General features: G+C 36.6%; 1 protein-coding gene across 2 annotated transcripts in view; it reads right to left on the reverse strand.

Moving 5' to 3' along the window:
- LOC145979711 (cryptochrome-1-like) overlaps positions 1-18,549 on the reverse strand; it is an 88,303-nt gene that overhangs the window by 15,669 nt on the left and 54,085 nt on the right. For both annotated transcript variants that reach the window (XM_083112685.1, XM_083112684.1), the window contains exons 4-9: positions 18,321-18,505; positions 12,904-13,133; positions 11,234-11,401; positions 10,243-10,383; positions 6,718-6,869; positions 2,576-2,778 (exon numbers count right to left, since the gene is read on the reverse strand). In XM_083112685.1, coding sequence (XP_082968811.1) covers positions 2,576-2,778; positions 6,718-6,869; positions 10,243-10,383; positions 11,234-11,401; positions 12,904-13,133; positions 18,321-18,505 — 1,079 coding nt within the window. The remainder of the gene's footprint in view (positions 1-2,575; positions 2,779-6,717; positions 6,870-10,242; positions 10,384-11,233; positions 11,402-12,903; positions 13,134-18,320; positions 18,506-18,549) is intronic.

Genomic DNA, 18,549 nt, shown 5'->3' on the forward strand with positions numbered 1-18,549 from the left:
CGCCAAACAAATATTAGATACAACAAAATTTAGTTAATTTACGAACACCGCACCTTCCGAGGCCTAAATTATCCTCGTAGTTATGCAAATGACAGAAATTTGATTAATTCACTGTAAATATTTGAAAAGCAAAAATGGACTCCTTTACCAGGAATAAACTTAATACTGTGATAACTATATATGATATATTAGAAGTGAAATGTTAATTTAGTGTAATAAGTATAGTTTTAAAATGAAATTTAGGTTCTAGTTCAGCATTTTACTGAAATGCCATTTTATATACCACTTATGCCCACTTTTGATCCTGCAATATGCCCAGTTTTTGTACTGAAATTTTGATTTTTTTATTCACCATAAATATATGGCTCTACCTTTAACATTTACGAGACAGATGCTATTTCAGTTGTCTTCTTTCTTCATTTATATACACATGAAGCTATGACATACTGGAATGACAACAATATATATATATATTGTTACTTGGTACTTTTTTTATTTTACTTTGTTTTTTGTTACTTTTGACTAATTGCGAAGATGAGGAGGCATGGCTATAAGATTAAATTCATGAAAGGTCCACAGAGGACTCTACTGGCTGAGTTCAGGTGCCAGAGCCTCCTTGGTCTGCAAAGTGCAGTTCAGGGTGTACTACGCGAGAGATGTCTTTAGAAAGGGTCACACCTTACATCTCATTTATTGTTACTATTTTTAACAAATGCATTTTGAAAATGTAATTTCTTTTTCACAGAAAATCATGCAATGTTATTTAAAATGTGACATATGAATGCATTACCCCCACACCCCTTATACGCCTTCATGGCGTGGTGCTATGCACAGGGGAGCACTTTACCTTTTTTTTTCCCATATGAATGGGATATTACTTTTCAACCATCACTTCTTGCTGATATGTTTTACTATTACATGTAGTAATGACAAAAAAAATATGTTCACACTATGCAACAATTAAGGTCCAGCGGGAGACCTTCAGTTTTCAGACTTACTCGAATATTTTGTTTCATATTTTCACTTTATTTTCCAAATTGGGGGATGGGGATTACATGTCCTTGAAGATGGCTACTGATTTTCTCATACATTGTTTTTATTTTTCCCTAAGAAGTATCTATGTACCAATTTTCAGCACAACTTGACATGGTTGCAGGAACATCCCACTGCTACAAATTGCATTTTCTTGTTCACTTTGGCCCATTGTGGTGGCCAAAGAAAGAGTCCTCTGACAAACTTACTTGTTCCCAACCACCAGGGAAGAAAGCCCTTTTGTTACCATTCAAACAAGAAAGCTGTTGGGGACAAATAATCGTTGAATATCCTGGCTACCAAGCAAGAGCATTTACAAACATATAAACTAGGGATGGGACGATATGAAATTTTGACCGATACCGATAAAGTACCGATATAAAATTTACCGATACCGATAACCGATATTCTACCGATCCGATATAAAATTAGAAATGGTCCTTGAAGACCCTGAAATTTTCACTGATCTCCGTAATAAATGTGTGTTCGAGCTGATTGCACTGCAAAAGAAGTTGAATATTTAGACATTTACTTTTTCAGAAAGTAGGGCATGGAGATTATCCATAAAAATTACAACAAAATGGCAGAATTTTGCACTAAATTATAAGATATTTATCGATATATCGGATCGGTAAAATAATCGGTAATTTTACCGATAAACCGATACACCGATATGCCTATATCGGCCGATACCGATAGAGTACCGATTAATCGGTCCCATCCCTAATATAAACACATATTTTCCATTTTACAGCTGCATGCATTAAAACCCACACAGAACAGTCTGAAGCATAGTTATAAAACCAGTAGGATAACTATCTCATTTATTACTGTGTAATGCAATAAAAATATTTATTTGCTTAGTTTCTTTGACATCCACTTTTCTACACATATAGATTAATCAAGACAGAAACTTTACCTTAAACAATATGATGACAAATTAAATATCAGAACAAAGCATTGTTAATAGTGCTCACTATTTAATTGGTACCAGTCTGATTCTCCAATCTGACACTGTTTTCATCTTGATATTTCTGATTTACTGAACTAGACAATTTTAAGTCCACTTTATGCACAGATAGGCTAATTTGGGACTCGACCTTTAGTTTCAAGTGGAATCCAAACGACTATATGCCTCCACTGGGTAACAAACGCAGGACCCTTTGATTATAAGAAACATCTGACAAACGTAGGGTTCCTGAAACTAAACCTTTCTCAAGAAAGACTTATTCCACAGAAATTTATGAATGCTGAGCAGGACTAGGTACTTGCAAACTAAGATTACTTAGTACATCTTGCTCCATCAAACTAGGTAAACAGCTTATAAGAAGTGCACAGGGACTTGCAATAGAAATATAAAATTTAAACATGTTACCTGATGAAAGCATCATGTTTGTACGGAAAGTTTAAAGTTTCATTTTTCCAATTATAGGGGCTTGCAAATTATTGCACTATGTCTAAAATCACTTATTTCTCTCTCTGTGTTTCCACACAGGAAAGCATACCCATGTTTTCATAATTACATTAGAAACTTGATACGTACCACATACACGGTATTTAGCCAACTGGAGATATACTTGTTTCATCCTCTCAATATTGATGCGACTTGCCATGCCGTGATTCACCATCGGCATGGGGTAGTCCTTCCCTATTACGCACTTTGCAGCTCGCTGAATTGAATCAGGGGCATTCCACGGCTCGTGGATGTACTTCGTCGGAAAATTCTTCAGTGCTGGAAGGTACTTCCTGAAAGAGAAACAATAGCAGGCCATGAAAGCAATTACTAAGGAAGATTTTTCTACATTGCACTTCTCTATGGCAACATTTCTCAATTTGGACCCAATGCATTGTTAGCCATCTGTCCACTCCTATTTCTATTTTCAGCTTTCTTGTCACCTTTCTATCTCTTGGGTTAGTTGCACTGATATGAATGATGAACTGATTAAACAGATGGTGGGACAAACAATGACACATCCATGCCTTACCTAAGGTTCAAATCGGGAACCTCTGGCTTCACAGTGCACAAGAAGATTACTCCACTATGGAGGTGGCTGTATATTACAAGTGCTGCTTGACCTTTGGTCTCTCTCAGCAGAAAAAAAAATCTCAAAAATAGCATTTGCTTACAAGCAACAGTCAAATGAAAACATAAATTTGTTTTTTGTTTTTTACTAGTTGATTTTTGCATGTAAAGCGCCAGCTTTATACCATGCATGCACTAACATATGTGTACAGCTCACCGCTCAGGAGATGATCCCCAACGGAAGTGCAGTGACGTAGCGACAGGCGACTCCACTATTAGGGTTAGGAGAGTGCACCCTGAGTGAGAAACACATGTGGGCTCGCTGTAACCGGTGCAGCGATACAAGTCGTTTAGGGTTACCAGACGTCCTGTTTTACCTGGACTAACCATCTTTTTCGGGTCCTAAAATTGGTCCGGGAAGATTTTTAGGAAAATTTTGAAATGTTCTCTTTTCTGGGATAAAGACAACTGCTTAACTTCAAGATTAGTAATTTATTTAATAATAATTGTTAATATTATTTCAGTCTTTAATTTCAAAGTAAAGAAATACGACACTCTCAGTTGCAAGCTCAAAACCAAGAAATTTTTCTTCCAACAAAGAAAAATTGTTGGACTTTTGGGTCTCTTCTGTTGTCGTCGCTCGTTGCGTAAGGTTTTGATTTCAAGCATTTGTGATATCTACAGCGGTGACAGCAAGTTTCTAACAATATGTATATTAAGAATATGTGATATGCAGCGTAGATTTGATTTGATTTCTTTGATTTGAGTTTCGCGACATCAGAATTCAGAAATAAACAATAGTTTTTAACTGCTGTACACTTAGTTGTTACATGGCAGTGGAGAAGTGAAGTTCTGTGGATCAGCGATCGGACCCATGCCGAAAGGCAAATGTGGACTTACTTTACAACAACTGTTTCCTGAATTTAGGCCTGGAAGAAACAATTCCTGCAATGCCAGCGAAAATGCAGGGCAAGCCAGGCAGGCTCGGTAGCTCAGTGGTAGAGCAATGGAAGGGATTGCCAGAGACCCGGGTTCGAGTCCTGGTCGAACCTGCATTTTTCGCTGAAAATCTACATAGTACATTTTTGAACATTAAGAAAAGATATTTCACGATATTTTATGGCATTACTTAAGTTATAGTTTGACATTTTTTATTTCTTAATATAATGCATGTGTATGTTGGAGGCCAAATCGAATCCGAGTTACTAATGTTTTCATCATGGAAACTGCTATTTTCATAGCGGTCAGATATCTTGGGAGGATATGTCAGACATATCATTTTGGCATGGTTAATACACGGAGGAGATATTTAAGGTTGAAACATCCAGAAAAATAATTGTAAAAGACAACAGTGATATACTTTACTTTTTAACAAACTATATGAATCAGATTTAAAAGTCTGTGTGCAGCTATCTTGTGTTGTATAGTAGGTAAAGCTAAAGTTCCCCGTGCATATAGCACCATGCCATGAAGGCACCTTCAGAAAATGTCTGAGTAGGGTCACACACATTCTCGATCTCGGCAATTTTGGAGATGATGTGATCAGAACCACACTCTGGCTGCCTTTACTCTTCCCCCGGTACCCATTGATTTGATGCTGGGTTTGAGCCCCAGAGCTGCTTTATGTGGGGACAAGACCGGAGAAATTCTGACCTTAGATCACACACCCCGAGAATCGAACTCTGGTCTCCCGCATGGCAGTCAAGTGTCCTACCGACTGGACCACCGCAGCTCTCAAATATAGTATAGTATTGCAATGCAACACTGGAAACTGATCACAAATCTATTACCATCCAAGAAGAGTAGAATCAAACTGTTGGTCAAATATTTTAGATAATTTAGTTTAATCATTTGTTCTGCACCATGGCCGTGTGGTCTAAGGCGTCATGCTTCGGGCTCCCATTACGAGCAAGTTCGAGTCTCCTGGGGGAAGTGTAACAACTTTTCTCCAGAGATTTTGGCCTGCGTATGGGACTGGTGAGGAAATTGGGGAGCTACGAATGAGTAAGTAGCGTAACCCGGTCATGAAAACCTACAACAACTGGAGGTTCGTCGTGCTGGCCTCGCAACACCCTGTAACTAGTTAAATGATCTCCCACCTCGGAGGAGAATCAGGTGGGAGTGCAGCCAACAGTCTATAGGTAGGCCTGGGTCCTCAATGGGCTGTTGCACCACCGGTTGTTGTTATTTTATTACTAAGTAAGTGTTTAATTTTTAATAGCATACGCTACTCAAATGTTTCAAGTTTAGATAAAACTCAACTCATAACACGTGGTGTTTTCAGGAGGAGAGAGAAGACTGAGGATATTCCATACCAAAAATTGTATTTTTTATTCACTTATTTGTCAAGTATTAACACATTGGGGTCTCACAACGGGCATAGCTCGCAGTGCACTTAAAGTCAATGTGGACGAACGACGGGCATAGCCCGTCCTGCAGTATGCAATAGCTTTGCCGATTAACTACGGGCTATGTTCGTACTTCGTCTCATGTGCGTGTTCATTCAAGCCACTCTGTTGAAATTCGAACCACTAGGTGACTCACGTGCTATTTTTACCTCGCACCTGGGACTGTTTGTGTTCGGGTTGATGTATGTTGCATTGTTTAGAATGGCGTCATTAGATCCAGACTGCATAGCAGAAATTCCGCCTCAGAGTTTGAAGTTAGCGACGATTTTGATGATGCAGATGAATTTGAAGATTTGGAAGGTAGGTTATATTCATAATAATAAATTGTTGACAATATAAACAGTGTTGCAAACTCTAGTATTTTATGAATGAAGTGAGAAGAGAAGAGTAATTTTTTTGGGTTTATTCATATTGCCTCTTGCTTCATTCTTCTACATGCACTGATGTATTTTTAGTTTTTCCATTTATTATTTTGTATAGTGTACGTCAAATGAAAATTTATTTTATTTATTTAGTTTATTTATTTATTTGTTTAATTTTTACACATGATGCAGAACCAACTGATACATCGTCTGGTCCTGTCCTGCACCCACTTTTTCATACAAAAGCTAATTACCTGTAATTTGTAATTATTTTTTGTTATGTGCACATAAGAAGTATTCTTATGCAAGATTCAAAAGATGTATCGATAGTTTATGTAGTTAATTATTGAAATTTCCAGATTACAAACTCAAAATATCTCTATATTAACATTTGTTACAATGTTGTACTTTTTCCCCCCTCACAAAACATTGCTGAAAAAAATATTCTGAAATGTCTGAAAATGAAAATAAAATTTTTGTTCATTGAAAAGAGGAAGTTTTGCAGATTTAAGAAATGTGTGGTAGATAAAAACAAATTAAAAATAGTTTTTCTATGATTTTTTTAAAAACAACCAAAAACCGCAGTCCAGTGGTAAAAATGCTGTATTATGAGGCCAGACCCAAATGTGTTAAATAAACTTGAATCACAGGTAATATTCAGTTTCGGTACATTCACTGTTTCAACTCAGGAGGCAAGGCAAGATTGAGGCTAAACCACAATAAATTATAAAAAAAGACAGCAAAGCTACAAACATGAAAGCAGTTGCCCCATCCTGATGTTCAATCTTCCATGTCTGACAACTGACTATTAAATGTTTCTTAAAATTTTTTGTGCCTAGAAATTGAGGCTCTAATTGTATACCAAAATTTGTAAGAATGGGTTGAGATTTACCTGATGTAATCTCCATTTGGATCAGCCTTTCTGCCAAATCTTACAGGGCAGTAACAATGAAAGAATTGTTGGAAGAAAGATGAACAAGAGAGCCACATCCACATTCCTGCATTCACTGACCAATCGGCATCCAACAGAAGCTCCTCAAAAACCTGAAAAATTGATTTATTAACTAAAAACATATGGACATGCATGGATGTGAAAATTATTGCCCTGCACCTCGATGCTCTAAATTTATATGTGCACAATTAAAAGTTAACAGTCAACGAAAAAATCTGGTAATTGATTGCTTTTTGGTGAGAAACATCTAATACATTTTATGAGGATTAAGCTGTAAGCATTTTCATCAATAGTCTGGTATGTTGTAGATTAATTGATTGATTTGCTTTATTTTATTTCATGTTTTGTGCCACTTTAGGCTAATTTGTAATGATGGGGATGAGTGCTCAAGTTTCTTCTGTCAACATCTGTTCCTTTTGCACAAGCTGAGTATGTAATTTAGATGTGACAGAAAGACTTCTGACAGAGGGAGAAGGCAGAAACAAAGATTTTACAGGTTTCATAGAAGACTCAAATTAGGTGAAAATATTTAGATTGGTGATAATTAGGGGCATCCATATTTTGTTTTTGACGGAAACACCAAATGTGAAATAATGCACTGTAATGTTCACTTTTCATGTTTTTCAAAGGTGTGAGGTGCATTTTCCTACAATGTTTTGTCACATAATGATGCGAAATGAACTGCAAAATGTGAAATGAACTGTTCAACACGAAAATTTGGAGCTTATTTACGAAGGTAACACTTTCTGAAGTCTGAATTATGCTATAAGTGATGCAATTCAAGGAATATTGAATAATTCTGCAAATATTGACCCCTTTACACAGAAATAAACTTACTTCTCTGATAACTACATAAATGTGTTATTAGAAGGGAAATGTGTATTCTGTGTAATAAGTTTATTTTTAAAATCAAATTTAGGATATTATTCACCATTTTAATTAACACCATTTTGTATACAGCTTTTGATTCCAAAATATGCCATTTTTTTTATTGAAATCTTGATCTTTTACTCACCATAAATATGTGGCTCTAGTAACAATACTAATAATAATAAAAAATGCCCATAAAATTTTTATTACAGTATTTTTAGGCAATCTGCAATAAACCAACACATCATCCTATTGCACAAAATTACAACACAGGCACCAATAACACACACATTTTGTGCAATTACACAAACACACACACACTGGCAATGCTGGGAGAGAGCGAGTGGGAAGCTCATGGTGCACAGAGTGCTCATGGGTCTGTAAAAGTGCATCCCGAATTACCCATGCCTGATTTATGTCTTAGCATACAGTGAATGCACCAGAAAATTTTGACTTAGTTGTCAAATTAGTCAACTTTGATCTCTTGGGTCTTAATTATTTTTACATTTCGGTGTTATTTTTCCCAAAATTCAAGTTTTTATTTTAGCACACTTTTCTGCAAAAAAACAGTATACCTTCATTGTACTTTCAAATTGTCGATAGCTTACGCCTCTTCATGACAGTTTCATATGTTATAAAACTTTTTTTTTAAGAAAGTTATTTTTCATTAATTCTCGTGTGACAAACACCAATGTTACGACTCCTATTTATGGTAAGTGCTCACTTGATTTCCCATCAGAACCCCACAACTCTGCTTGATGCAAAACGTTTCCATAAAAGGTGAAAACCTCCATTTACACGTGGTTTCATGTAGCTGTCACAATTATTCCATGTATAACATGCAATAATAGTTTTGCAAGATGTGCATAAATATGAAACATTTTATTTTTTAAGCATAAAACACAAATACAAACATGTTGGAATCTCATGGAATTTTTGTTCTTAAGCACATAATGTGTTCAAATTCGTGAAAAAGGTCACAATTTCCATTCATTTTATGTCAAATTCATGTTATTTTGCAACTTCGAATGGATGAATAATAAACGTATTCAGAACATATCACTGTACACAGACGAACACTTCTTTGCAATGCTTAACGTTTTTGGTGTTATCGTATTTGCGAAAAATCAAGGTCCTTAGCTGTGATGTTGTATGGACAACACTAATTTCCTATACTTTCAGTTTTTGGCACTCGCATGGTTAAACAATTCCACTCCTCAAATGATGATAAAATACCAATTACTGAGACAGCCAGTCTATATGCCTAGGAATTAGGGATGAAACACAATAATCGGTACCCTTATCAGTAGGGACATTGAATTTTCGCAATGCGCGAAATGTGAAAAAAAGATGCAATTTTGAACATTCTGCACGTAACTACACCCCCAATGATGAAATATGCATGAGTTTTATTCACGAAGTAATGCGAAATGTGTGCTTTTCCACGAAATAACCGTGAAATATCATCAAATTAAGTAGAAAACATGCAAAAACCGGCAATCGAGGTTGTGCGCGCAAACTGTCGATTTGTAACAAAACATTTGCCTAAAGTTTCCTAACACTTGCAGCTGAAGAACGTTTTGTCTTCGATCACATCAGGAAGACGCTGCAAATTGGGATTTCCCATACACATAATCTCAGTTCGAAAACTTCGCTTCCTGTCAAGATGCATTCCTTTCTTCCCCCGAATGTCTACTCAACTTCCAGTTTCATTGAACTTGCTAGCTGTAGCAGCGATAAGATTAGTCTGTTCCCGCACATCAAGGGAAACAATGATGTCATTGGTGTTCAGTAATGAATTAATTTTGTTTATCATCATGTGTTTGTGTATGTGCAGTAGTGATTATTTTATTTGTTGGACAGCAAGGTATCCTTTAAATACATACAATGAATAAATCACTTGAGATATGCAATTTAGAAATGAAGTGATTTTGTGTTGATGTTTTCTTTTTGGTTGGACAGCTAAGTACCTGTGTATGTGAAAAATGAAGTAGTTTATCAAATTATAGCTCTTTTGTATGCTATTTCCTCTCATAATGAAAAAGTGTGTGCCAATTTTTTTTCCACCGCTGGTATATACTGCTGATCTAACATTTTATTTACTGCTCTCCTCAGTTTTTATTTACCATAAATTTGTCTCATTACTTATCAGTATGAGTCAATATAGACATATCAGCATACGCCTCAGTAAAATTACTGATTATTTTACCGATCCTATATACCTATATATATCACATAATTTAGTGCAAAATTCTGCCATTTTGTTATAATTTTTTATGGATAATCTCCTTGCCCGATATATTTAAAAAAAGCAAATGTCTAAATATGCAAATTCTTCTGCACTTCAATCACCTCGAAACACACACTTATTATGAAGGTCAATGAACCATTCAAGTTCTTCAAAGACCGTTTGGAACTTTTATACCAGATCTGTAGAATATCTGTTGTCAGCAATGGTAAATTTTATATCGGTACTTTATCAGCATTGGCCAAAATTTCTTATCGACCCATCCCTACTAGCAATTATTCTATGACTTGTTGACCTTTCTGTAGTACCGTACATCTTATAAATAAAAGCAACGTAATAGTAAGAACCTTCATTCCTTCTTCCCACGATATCCACAAATCCCCTCGGGTCAAGAAGCAAGCAACAGCATGTCGTGCCAAGTGGTGGATCCAGCCTTCTTCTCTCAGCTGCATCATGATTGCATCTATCCACGGGAATCCTGTTTGACCCTGGAAAAATTTACGTTATTGGACTTACAGGTCATTATTTACCTTGAGACAAGGTGATATATTACAGAGTGAATGAAAGTAATTATTAGGCATGGCAATAGTTCAACGACAACCATGTGAATTGATGTGTGTGCGTGTTTTGGAGGGTTCCCTAACCACTTAAAGCTAGAGGCATACATATTTCAGTTTTGACGGAAACATGAAATGTGAAATAACATGATGTGATGTTCATTTTTCAGGTTTCTGAAAAGTGTGAGGTACATTTTCCTACCATGCTTTGTCACAAAATAATGTGAAATGAACTGCAAAATGTGAAATAAACTCTTTGAACACGAAAGTTAGAGTTAATTTACCAACACGACACTTTCCAAAGACTGAATTATCCTGAGTGTTATGCACTTTACACAAAATTGATTAATTTTTCTGTAAATAGTTGAGAAGCAAAAATGGCCTCTACGAAAGAAATACATAACTGTTATTTCAAGGAAATGCTTATTTTGTGCAATAAATGGTTTTTAATCAAATTTAGGGTTATATTTACCATTTTAACACCAAAATATAGCAACATACCATGAAGGCACATATTCTTGATCTTGGCCATATTGGAGGTGATGGGTGCCAAAGTGCCATTTTATATACTGTACCCAGTTTTTGTACTGAAATCTTTCAGTCACCGTAAATATGTGGCGCTAACCATAGTTCTAATAACTACATGTATATTTCTACAAATGCCCTTCAGGGATACTTTTGGTGTCAAAAGATTCTCAACAAATTCAATTACAATAAATTAACTGATCACAGCCTATTTTTAATACAACCACAACAAGAATAAACTTGAGAGGATTCTTACATTGGCCCACTTAGCTAAAGCTTCTGCATTCCTATCCCAAGGAATTTGTACACAAATAGGGTTTCCATTCATCTTGTCAAAATTTGAATTCCGTGTTGCTGCACAATAGAAGAACTCTCTCCACAGCAACTGGCCATGGAGAGAAAGTGGAGGGCAAGCCTTCTTGATCTGAAAGAAACAATGATGAAGATTATTACTCACGTCATATTAATCTAATTTTGACACTGTGTTTGTTTGAAATCTTAAGATTAACCTTTGGCATATGGAAGCTTCTACAGGTGAGAACTTTTCAGGGGCATGCTTTTCAAACTTGCCACCAAGTGCAAAAATAATCGTAGCTCCAGAAACTAATTGTCATCGAGAGATGAAATCCTGTTTCCTTTCTCGGAATGATGAGGCTTTTAATGGAGGTGAAATTTACACATTGTATGTCACAAAAAAGACAGTTAAAGGAAGAAGAAAATAAAAAATTTACGTGGCCACGTGGTCACCAAAGTGAATTAAAAAAATTAGTAAGGAGCAGTGGTACATTCCTACAACAATGCAACGTTTTATTGAAAATAGGGCTGTAATTCGGTAATTGCTGCCATGTGAAGGTGGTATAATGGTATGACAGGTATATAACTTCATTAATGAATTCAAAATGAGAAAATCTGTACCAGATGTGGAACCACAGGAATATATAATATAAGTTGTTCATGTTTAAAGGATTATGTGGGACAAACAATGAGGAAAATGCCAATAAGATGGCACAAACACAATTTGGACATTAGAAATTTAAACCCAAGAACAGGTTTGTCAGCTCACATCATCAATAATAAGCATATTATTAAAAAGACTGACGGGAAACATAGATTTCAATGTCTGGGAAGCTTTGTTGATTACAGAACACTGGAATAAATTAAATAATGGAAATAGTAACAGACACAACACACTACGGAGTTTTCTTTTTCACAAGTGGGGTAAGCCACCATCTTTAAAACTTAATGTAACGGAAAACATCAAGAATATCTGTGAAAGCAATGATGATTTTGAATTGCCTGCTGAAATTTGGGATTCATAATTATTTTTTTTTTTCTAAGTGATTAATTTTTTTTATCTGAAATAATAATACAACAGACTACTTATTTCACAGTTAAGTTGCTTATTACAACAATGCAACATTGACAACATCCATTGCATAACTGATTCTTTTTTGTTTAAAAATTTTAACCATTCTTATAACTGTATCTTTAATCAAACTAAAAATAAATATCTGATGAAGGGAGCGTGTGTTTTCCTGAAACGTAACAACAAAAATCTGTGTTCTTATGCTTGTAACAACCATAGACTACAAGAGAAATATATTTTTCAATGATCACCTAAAAAAAATCAAAAAAAAATCTACTGTATAATGTCTTGTGCGAGTTACATTAACTGTGGTTAATGATCTTTTCAGTAAACATAAAATATGATGATAGCCAACGTCCACAGCATGCTACAACACCAGAAGTCTCACGTTTGAATCTCATCCTGAGTATGGGTGTTCTTTGCGAGCACCATGTCATCACTTCTCTTCCTGATTAGCCAAAAGTGGCAGAAAAGCAAAGTAAAATAAACCAAATTAATCAATCAACACAAAATTATTTTTCGGCAGAAAATATAATTCATGGACAAACAGAAATACTCACTTTCTTATACAAATCTGTAAGTTGGTAATAAAAGAGCCGTGTTGACAAGCAGCCAAATCTTAAATACGGACTGAGTCCTGTCTGACTAGCTAAGAGTGACTGCGGAGTCATTTTGGGGCGTCCGAAGGAAGCAACCCAGGCCTTCCTCTCCAGGTGCCTCTCCAGGCGAGCGAGGGCTTCCGTCTCTCCCCCTTGCCACACAGGCGGAGGCAAGCCTTCTGTTTCAAAACCTGAAATAAGATTTTTTCCCACGTTAGAACAAAGAATTTTCTCACGCCAAAGGCAAAAATTCTCAACACACTGGGGCCACTTGTGTCAAAAAGTATCCATTTAAATTCATTCATGCACACTGTTCATTCCTTATTTAGTCACAGTATACCAGAACATGCATAAAATGCCATAGTTTGCTGAGTGCATATACCCTCACACACATACATAAAAAAAAAGAATTAATTATATTCTAAAAGTATGTGGCAAACGTGGATTTTACAGTTGCATTACAGCTAGTTTACATTCACTTTATCTCATGAGTAGGACTGAACTGATAAAATACTAATACTTTTAACAATACAGTCAACTCTCAATACAACGACCTTTCACAGTTCTCAGGAAAAGGGTTGTTATTTCAAAGGGGTCGTTATTGGAATTTGCACCAATTTTCAGCTTAAACGGAGCTTAAACCGACACAAAGATGCCTAGGAGATGGTAACACCATTTATCCTGGTAATTATACAACCTGTTATGGACATGACACGTGTTGTGAGAAGGAAAATAGAACATGACCTTGTCCATGAACATCACCATGACAACACAACCTTTCTAGGCACCAGACAAAAAAAAAAGAAGGCGGGAATGTAAATTTTGTTCTCGTTCGGCTGTGTAAAATACATCGTAAGGAAAAAATCAACTTTTCTTTGCTTCAACCAACTTCATAGTCACCCCCCTCCCCATTCAAGGGAGCATCCAAACTCCTTCCTCAACTTGCATTGTAATCCAGGAAACATGCAACTTGCGATCTGTTTTCACCCAATGCTTATTCTAGGACACGTCATTAAACAGTGTCGCAGTCGATAATAATTCGGGTTTGGAATTGTATTTCACTTTAAACTGCATATTTACTCCCGATTAGCCCATCAGCATAAAATGAACTCAAAACAAGCGCATTTTTAGATATCAAAATGGGAGATCGTTATTTACTCTCACGGTAATAGACGATTTAATGTTGGATTTATGAGTATTCTCGATGTCAAACATCCTCTCCTCCAAATGTTTACCCCTTGAATAATATTTCTTTAAATCGGACTCAGCCGTCCATTCCTACATTGAGCACTTTTTTTTTCTCCCACATGAATGGTTCTGAAGAAAAGCGGCGATTATATTGTGTGCATTACCTTCCAACATGCTCTGACTGTTGAGGAAGTTTATTCTTGTCAGATGCAAAATAAAATTTACAGTTTTGCTTATCAGAAGGCACAGAATATGAAGTTGTTTTAACTGTTGTTTTTCTTTCTGGAGATCGAATTTCCTTATCTTCAAATCAAAACAGCTTTGCAAGATTCAAAACAATGACTTCTTGCTTCACGCTGGACGAGTCATTGCTGTTGTCGGCAAGGGACAGCTTTCAGATGCTAGACAAAACAATAGCGCCAGCTGCAGCGTAAAAACAAGGAGACTAGCTGGAAGCTCGAGCAACAGGTGGTCAAAGAGAAAATCCTCAGCATTTTAAGATAACGCAACTGTCGAAGATGGAACTTTTATCAGCAGTGTGAAGAAGAAAGAAATGACCCTTGCTTTACATTTTACTATGCAAAAGCATTTACAGGCAATATTTCCTATGCAGTAAATAGCATTAAAAGAAAAAATAGGACCTGAATGCGGCAATTATCACATTGCCTCTCTGACATTGCCGTGCACACCAGTGGCAGAGAATGAGCAGGGAAGGGGAAGGTGTTTTTTTTTTTTTTAGGGACTGGTTGCCCCATTTAGGAAAGGAAGAGTGGTCCACTTCAACCCTTGCCTGAAATCACCCCGTGTGCACACACGAGCAAGAAAATCGTGGCTGAAACAATCCTCATCGCTCCCCCCTCCTCCTACACGTTTGCTGAGAGGAAGAAAGAGAGAAGTCACTCAGCAAACGGAACAGTTTTTTGGCAAATACTACGACATCGGCACAGTTAGGAAAACGTATTAAGTGGGACACGGGAGTTATGATGCACGTAAGATCGAAGTAAACTTTTGCGGAAGCTTGGATGACAAATCATTAAGCAGGTTGATGATCTTTAGTTGGCCTATGTGGCTTTGATTATCTCTAACAGTTACGCTTTATTATGAAGTGTTAAAGAACGCGTTTTGAATGAAAGTGGATACTGGAAGTTGTCGGCTACAAGGCCAAGAGTTGCTCACTCACGTGGATCTGCTGAAATCTAGGTCAGGGCTGGACGGACAGTCCAGACTTCCAGGCACCATGCATCTGTCAAGGTCGTTTTAAAATAACATCCAAGCACATTCGATCTTCTCTTCTCGCTTATCCAAGAGCAACCAAAATCAGAATGGCAAAACAAGCCTAGAATGTTGGGTAGCAGCTGTCGGGTGCGGGCTAACATTGGCACGCTTGGGGGAGGGGAAGGTAGAGGTCAAGTGCTATTGGATATCACTCAAACTTGGTGAGGTGGTGTCTCATTTTAGATCTGACCCACTTGCGAGAGGTAGAGTGCCCGTGAAGGGAATGGGTGCGAATAAAACGAGTGTACGAAATGTGTTTTTCGGCTGATTTCCTTCAATTTTCCAACTTTTTCCCAAATTTTTCACGGTTCCCAAGAAAAGGGTAGTTATATCCGGGGTTGTAGAATCGAGAGTTGACTGTATTTATCAATATTAATACTGATGCTTAACACTAACCATTAAAAGTTGTTTGCTATTGTTTTACAAGCATTTCATTGCAAATAACCACATCACTTTACTAGACTTTTTGCTTCAAAATACTGAAAGAATTACCATGGAATATTAAAATGGATGCTTTATAATCATAAAATGCATTTTCCACACAACACTGTTGTAAAAACCAATGAAAATTTTCACAATATCCACGATAATTAGGCCCTGGAAACGTGCTGTGCAGAATTTTTGCATACGGAGACGCACAACAGTATCAATCAGTATCTATGACTATATCTCTTCCAATATTTTTCCATATTGACAAAAATTCAGCCCTACTCGTGTATTTATCTGTTGAAACAACAGAGCTGTCAGTGTAGCAAGCTGTAAATCCAGGGATCACCTCTCTCACCTTCACCATTTACATTCAGTATTGTCATTAACCTAGAGGTAATGTAAAGTGACACAATATGGCACAGTGGTAATGTAACACTTTTCTAGCTCTTATTGTAAATGACTTGATAGCCTTTTTGCCCTGGCTGCGACTGGACTGACTCAATTCTTAATGGGACCCCCCCCCCACCTCATATTTTAGTACTATGAATCTAACTGGGGAGCTATTTGAAAGAAGTAGAAGGCTGTGTAAAAATGACAAAGAAGTATGTATAGCAATGGGACTTCACGCACTGACAAAATACTCTTTGATCCAAGTCATCAAAAGGATGGTGTGAAATGGGGTTTTGTGTTCTTTTCTACACAAACAATGTGTAAAAATGTGCAGGTGTCTGTACCAGTATGGATGGCCCTTATAATATTAAATAGCAGCTTTGGCTAAGTACACTTTCCTTAAATTATACTAAAACTCATGTGTTTAACTATGAAAATATAGAGGAAAGAAATTTCCAGTTGAACCTTGTACTTCCAAATAAAAAATACCAAATGGTTGGATTTGCATAAATTTCCATGCATTTATTTTCCTTCCGCTGAAATAGCAAATATGGTGGGGTTGTCCACTATCAATATTTAGTTCATGGGGGAAATGCATAATCGCATGTGCTTCCTTGATTTTAGTGTCAATTATGGTGTGTGCGCTACGTGCTTTGATATTTGATGTGTTTTGCTAGGCTACTGTTGGGCTGGCATTTTTTGGTATCAGATAAATGTTACTCAATTATTTTGTTCATGGGATCGGATTGACCTGCCAATCTAATGGATCTTGCCCTGACACACTGCATCGTACACTCTGGGTTCTCAAGTGGATCGAAGAATAATAAAAATCACACCATGTTATGAGTGTCAAATTATGTTGTGCTTTTGCCTATACTCTTGAGAACAGCTCGGAACAAATTATATGCACATTGTGGAAATTCTTTAAGAGGATTCCACTTCAGATCTCACAGTTAATTATTATTTTAAATTCAAATAAGAAGATTTAAGATTATTTGTCATTAATTATTTCTTTATTATATGTTGAAAATATGCTTTCAGTAACTTTTATTACAATGTTTAAATTTTTCTTTCCAAAATTAATACAGTAAAAAATATCCATAAATCAGAAAATGTACATAAAATGTAACATTGAATATCTGTGGAAAGAGGAGGTATCATATTTCAGAAAGATTTGGTAAATACTAGGGTGAATCAAAAAGTAAGTTATACCCAACCTGTGTTTCTGTAATAAGAGAGATAAAATAACCACGCTTGGTGGCAACACTGTCTGGAATGTTTTCCTCACACCACAAGCAGCCGTGCTTCAGCTAAATTAGTATGAGAGTAGTCACAGTGTGAGTATAGCACATCGTATTGAGGTGGGATCCACCATTGAGGTGCGCTCCGTCATTCGATTTTTGTGGGCACAAAGGCATAATCGGAGTGAAATCCATAACCAAATTGTCGAGGTGTATGGTGACAATGCAATGTAACACCCCATGATCAGGAAATGGTGCCAGATGTTCGAAGAGGAAAGAACGAACGTAGAAGACTGACAGTGCGTTGGGCAGCCTGAAATTGTGAACAATATCGACAAAACGGAGCGTGTGAATGCAATCATCCTTGCCAACCAGCACATGAAAATTAAAACAGATTGCAACTGAACTTAACATATCCTACGATAGTGTCTCTTTGCGAAATCATCACCATTTGGGTGTATCGTAAACTGTGCTCTCACTGGGTGCCGCGATTGTTAACTGATGAGCACAAAAGTCAACTCAATTGAAATTGGATGGAATTTTTACACACAAGAAATAAAAAAACTAGTCATACGATTCAAAAAGTGCTTGGAATACTTTGGTGACTATGTTGAAAAAAGTTAAATGTTCATGCATTTTTGTACAATAATTATTTTCTTTCTAGTGTTTTTTGTTTGATTTTACGGGTGGGGGGGGGGGGGTGTAACTTACTTTTTGATTCACCACGTAACAACAAAGTTAGCAAAAAAAAAGTTTCCATGGAAATACATGGCATTTTCCAGGCCAGTCAGTAAAGTGTTAAAGAAATATACCATGAACAATTATTTAATAATCTCGCAATGAACTGATACTTACCCAGCTCTTCCAAACTAGGGACTCCAAATTTCTCATCATGATCATCGCTTGTCGGAGTGTAAGCGTTTCCTGTGAACCTCGCAGTGATACTGGGTTCTGCAGGAGGAGGGGATTCCATTGAAGCAACAACATTCTGGAACTGGTGGTACGTGAGAGGAGGCTTTCCACCATTCTTGTCTATTATCCTGGAAGATATCGACACGGAATGTTTGAACACAGTTATGTGCAA

This window comes from Lepisma saccharinum, chromosome 26 (assembly GCF_977018435.1).
Source record: "Lepisma saccharinum chromosome 26, izLepSacc3.1, whole genome shotgun sequence".
NCBI lineage: Eukaryota > Metazoa > Arthropoda > Insecta > Zygentoma > Lepismatidae > Lepisma > Lepisma saccharinum.